The sequence below is a fragment of the Suricata suricatta genome, chromosome 16, assembly GCF_006229205.1.
Source record: "Suricata suricatta isolate VVHF042 chromosome 16, meerkat_22Aug2017_6uvM2_HiC, whole genome shotgun sequence".
NCBI lineage: Eukaryota > Metazoa > Chordata > Mammalia > Carnivora > Herpestidae > Suricata > Suricata suricatta.
In genome coordinates this window covers 56,689,127-56,694,198 of record NC_043715.1, presented here as the reverse complement: position 1 = coordinate 56,694,198, position 5,072 = coordinate 56,689,127, and the positions used below count along the sequence as shown (strand labels likewise).

General features: G+C 59.5%; 1 protein-coding gene across 1 annotated transcript in view; it reads left to right on the top strand.

Annotated features, from left to right (window-relative positions):
* SBK3 (SH3 domain binding kinase family member 3) overlaps positions 1 to 4,640 on the top strand; it is a 6,021-nt gene extending 1,381 nt beyond the window's left edge. The window contains exons 3-6 of the mRNA XM_029924401.1: positions 252 to 402; positions 877 to 1,079; positions 2,630 to 3,156; positions 4,514 to 4,640. Coding sequence (XP_029780261.1) covers positions 252 to 402; positions 877 to 1,079; positions 2,630 to 3,156; positions 4,514 to 4,622 — 990 coding nt within the window. The 3' untranslated portion in view covers positions 4,623 to 4,640. The remainder of the gene's footprint in view (positions 1 to 251; positions 403 to 876; positions 1,080 to 2,629; positions 3,157 to 4,513) is intronic.
* Positions 4,641 to 5,072: the final 432 nt, after the last annotated feature.

The following is a 5,072-nucleotide window of genomic DNA, read 5'->3' as shown; positions in this document are numbered from 1 at the left end:
GGGGGGGGCTCCTGGTGGATCCCGCTGATGGAGGTGGGCAGGGTCTCTGAGACAATCACCCTTAACCCCGCTAGGACACAAAAACAGGTGGCCCAAAGGCCAGTGAGTCATTATGACTCATTCTCCTCCTTGGGGACAATGACCCTGTAACCTGGCACCCCACATCAGCCCTGGGCTGGGCCTCCAATTTCCCCCACTGCTCCCAGTGGGCCCCAGACTCACCCCTCCCCACCTCTGCTCCTCTCCTGCAGGAGGACACGTCTTCGGCCCTCCAGCGGCTCGTGGAGCTGACGGCCACCAGGGTAACCCCCCTGAGAAATCTGCGTGTCCGGTACCGTCTCATCCGAGAGCTGGGCTCCGGCTCCTATGGCCGCGTACTCCTGGCCCGGCCGCGCCAGGGAGGTGAGTCTGGCCACCGGATGCCACACTGTGGACCTTCCCCATGACGGGGTCCTCGGAAGGCACTGAGACACGGAGCATGCTCAGGAGATGGTGGGGGCTCTCCGAAAGCTAGGGCTCTCTGACCTGCCGATGAGCAGGGCTCTTCGCAAGAAGGTAGCAGACTTGCCTTGAGGCCACACAGCAAGGCAGGCGTGCACCGTGGCCAGGAACCAAGTCACCACACCCCCTACCTTATTCTAGACAAAACTGAGGCTCAGAGAGGGTAAGACAGGTGTGCAAGGCCACAGAGAACAGGGAGAGTCCTCAGGGAAAGTCACCTTCAGCCCCTGCTTCACACAAGGACAACCTGGAAGCAGAGAGGTCAGACTCTGCCGCGCTTGGTTTGCACCTGAGGCTCAGGGAGGCCGAGTTTGCCGAAGGCCCACAGGGAGGCCCGGGGTCCCTGAGTTCCCTCCTGCACCACCTCCCGGCCAGGTCCTGCCGTGGCTCTGAAGCTGCTGCGTCGGGACTTGGTCCCGAGAACCACCTTCCTGAGAGAGTTCTGTGTGGGCCGCTGTGTCTCGTCCCACCCCGGCTTACTCCAGACCCTGGCGGGCCCCCTGCAGACCCCCCGGCACTTCGCCTTCGCCCAGGAGTACGCGCCACACGGGGACCTCAGCGGGATGCTGCAGGAACGGGTGAGGCGGTGGGGGCGAAGGGTGGGACCCTCATTCCATGTGCGACTCTGCCCTAACCCACCGCGCTCTCCAGTCCTGACTCCCACAGCAGTCTAACCTCGCCCTGTCCAAAGCCCACAGACCGCCTCCTTACTTCTAATCGCCGGGGCAATCCCGTGCCTAACCCTAACCGCAGTCCAGCCACTCCAGCGCAAGTCTGCATGGGCAGGGGTTTGGAGTCGGGGGGTGGGATGCGGTTAGGCGTGGGATTTTAATTAGCACTGGGGTTGGGAGTGCTGGGCACGGGTGAAGTTGGGTGAGCTGAGTTTAGGTGTGATTATAGAATGGCAATGGGTGTCAGAGACATGGGTGGGCTGTGCAGTGAGACAGGTAGGGTTGAGGATCCGTATACAGTCTGGGTTGGAGGTGGGGTGTAATGAGGTTCCCTCTGGTGAGGAGACCGGGTCAGGACTGATCCATGAGATTCGGGGGGCACATGGGTTTGAAGATCAGAGTGAGGCCATCATTAAGAACAGATTTTGAATCTGAGATAGGGTTGGAGAGAAACAGATGGAAAGAAAGAAGGGAGGGAGACAATGAATGGATAGAGGGATAGGTGGGTGGATGGATGAAAAGATGGCGGGGCGCCTGGGGGGCTCGGTCGGTTAAGCGTCCCACTTCATCTCAGGTCACAATCTCCCGGTTCTTGGGTTCGAGCCCCACATCAGGCTCTGCGCTGACAGCTAGCTCAGAGCCTGGAGCCTGGAGCCTGTCTTCAGATTCTGTCTCCCTCTCTCTCTGACCCATCCCTGCTCGCACTGCCTCTCTAATCTCTCAAAAATAAATAAAAAACATAAAAAATTTTTAAAAAGATGGGTGGGTGGGATGATGGATGGATTGAAGGATGGATGGGTGGATGGATGGAAAGATAGGTGAATGGGTGGGTGGGTGGATGGATGGTAGATAAACAGAAGGAAGCAAGGAAGAATGAACAGATGGGCTTTGGATATTAAATATTCGAATAAACTACTGGATCGCTGATCGGCTGGTGGAATGGATGTTAAGCAGAAACCCCGCCATGTGGGTTAGTAAGTGGATGAGGGGTCTGGTGGCTGGATGGCTGGATGAGCTTCCGGGCTGGCTTGATAGATTTATCAACTGGCTGATGAAAACAGAGTTTAGAATGGGGTCTGAGTTAGAGACAGGATCTAAATTCGCAGGAACGAAGATTAGGATTAAGTGTGAGATTTGGGTTCCCCTCGGAGATCTGGGTGGTCAGGCCAGAGGAGACAGGAAACGTAAGGAGTGGGTCTGAGTATTGGGGTTAGGAGAAAGCTTGGCGGAAGCTGAACGAGCTTCTGATTCAGTCTGGGGCTCCAGTGACGACACTCGTGGGGGCCGGAGTGCGGAGACGGCTGCAGGCTGTGGCTGAGGACAATCTGGAGAAGGTGCTGGGGGCTGGGCTGGAAACACCGGAGGGAGCTGGTCTGAGGTTCCGCATTCTCGAACCCCAAGAAAGAAAATAACGAAGGAGCCGAGGTGGCCTGACCTTCGTCTCTCCTTGACCCCAGGGCCTCCCGGAGCTGCTGGTGAAGAGGGTGGCGGCCCAGCTGGCTGGAGCCCTGGACTTCCTCCATGGCCGGGGGCTGGTCCATGCCGACGTCAAGCCAGACAACGTGCTGGTCTTTGACCCCGTCTGCAGCCGTGTGGCCCTAGGTGACCTGGGTCTGACCCGGCCAGAGGGCAGTCCAAGCCCTGCCCCACCGGGGCCACTGCCCTCCGCCCCGCCCGAGCTGTGCCTCCTGCTGCCACCTGACACGCTGCCCCTGCGCCCGGCAGTGGACTCCTGGGGCCTGGGGGTGCTTCTCTTCTGCGCTGCCACCGCCTGTTTCCCTTGGGCCGTGGCACTGGCCCCTGACCCCGAGTTTGAGGCCTTTGCTGGCTGGGTGACCACCAGGCCCCAGCCACCTCGACCACCCCCTCCGTGGGACCAGTTTGCATCCCCCGCTCTGACATTGCTCCAGGGGCTTCTAGACCTGGATCCTGAGACTCGGAGCCCCCCGCTGGCTGTCCTGGACTTCTTGGGGGATGACTGGGGGTTAGAGAGGAACAGAGAGGGACCTGACGGCTTGGGGGGCATGTCTGGTGAAGATGGGGAGGAGGAGGAAGAGGGGGGAGCAAGCCTGGAGGAGGGGAGAGAAGAGGAGGAGGAGGAGACAGAGGAGGAGGAGGAGGAGGAGGAGGAAGGCGAAGGTGGCAGGAGGAGGGGAACAGATGGGGGAGCTCCCTGACCAGGTGACTGAGACAGGTGGCCACAGCCTGGGCCAGAGGCCCCTCCCCCAGCCTCCCTCCCCCAACCCTGGCCATCTGGATGGAGACAGCTGCTCCCGGGAGGACAGAGATGGAACATACTCTCCCTGCGGAGGGCTGGGCTGGGGCGCTCCATTTCCCTCGCAGCTGAGGGCCCGGGGGGTCCAAAGCCCAGCCCTCCTCCCTCAGACCCAGGAGTCCAGACCCCGTCTCCTCCTCCCTCAGACCCTGTAGTCCTGGTTCCAAGCCCCTCCTCCCTCAGACCCAAGGGTCCACATCCCCCGGCCCCTCTTCCTTCTTTCTGTCCTGAAGGTGTCTTCGTGAAGGAATGTACTGGTTCCCCAGACACGTTTCTGCAGCGCAGGGACATGCTGGGTCCTTATGGAGCTCTGATGGGTCACCCCTCTCCACTAAGGCCTGGCTGACTCTCATGGTCCCTGTCACTAAATCTGGGCTTTCAGGATCCAACTCTATGGAAACCTCATTGTCCACTTCTTCCATTTCCCTGGGCTCTGGGTGACATATTGGGGAAGTCACTCATCCTTTCTGGACCGAAACACACACACACACACACACACACACACACACACACACACACACACGCCTTCCTGCCAGCAGTACCTGCGTCCCCCCTGAGGATGCCACGTCACAGCTCAGTGCCTCCACGAAGTGGACCGCTCCCCAGGAGCTCTCCAGCCTCGGGAATTTGTATCTGGGGGACCTCTGTCTCCCATCTTTTTCGGCCTCACCTCTTGTGCTGTCCAAGATGGACTTGTTTGTTTTTTTTTTCGACATCCTTTCTGCTCCCACATGGCGGGTGCCCTGCACCAGCTCCCCACGAGCACACCAAGGTGTGTGACTGTCCCAGGTGTGTGGACCTCGGGCCGTTCATGCCAAGGGCCCAGGCTGGTTTGCGCAGGTGCACATGCCCCCTGCTGACGATGACGGGGCAGTGGCTGCGTGGCCCTGGCCCGGGACGCAGCCCAGAGTCCCAAACTGGGAACTGCTCCCTCCGTGGGAATCTGTCCCACGTGCCTTCCAGACTTAAAGAAGTGGGTCCACTAAGCACCTTGGGATGTCCTATCGGTCCCGGGGCAGCATCAGGTTGTCGGTGGAGGCGTCTGACTGATGATTTCCTTGTTCAGACAAACGTGGGGTCTTGGCCGTGTGAGATGTCAACCTGGTGGCAGGTGGGGGACACGCCTGGAAGTTCGCAGTACCAAGCTGTGCCGGAAATCTGTTATTCCGAAATAAAGGTTTGTTCAAAAATAGGAAGTGAGTGCACAGTGGTCATCTTGCTGTAAACCTGGGGAGTAGATGCTACATTCCAGGCCCCCCGCCCCCCTCCCTCAGACCCTGGAGTTTCTGCCTACCCCCTCCCTCCAACTTTGAAGTCTGCGGCCTCAGAACACAGACCTCCCCTCCCCTCCCCTCCCTTCCCAGTTGCTCCACCACCTGCTTCCCCTCTGCCCCAAGTCTGAGGTCATCTCTCACTGCATCGTTCTGGAATCTCATTGTCTCATCCTTTCCCCAAACAGGACCCCAGTGTCTCATCCCCTGGACACCCCTCACCAAACACTTGTGTCTGACCTGTCAATGGGGCATTGATGGGGCAGCTGGGTGGGGTCAAGGCAGGGGCTGGCTAGAGAAGTGATGTCATCCTCTACAGGGGCCTGGACCCCTGGGTCTGAGGGAGGAGGGGCT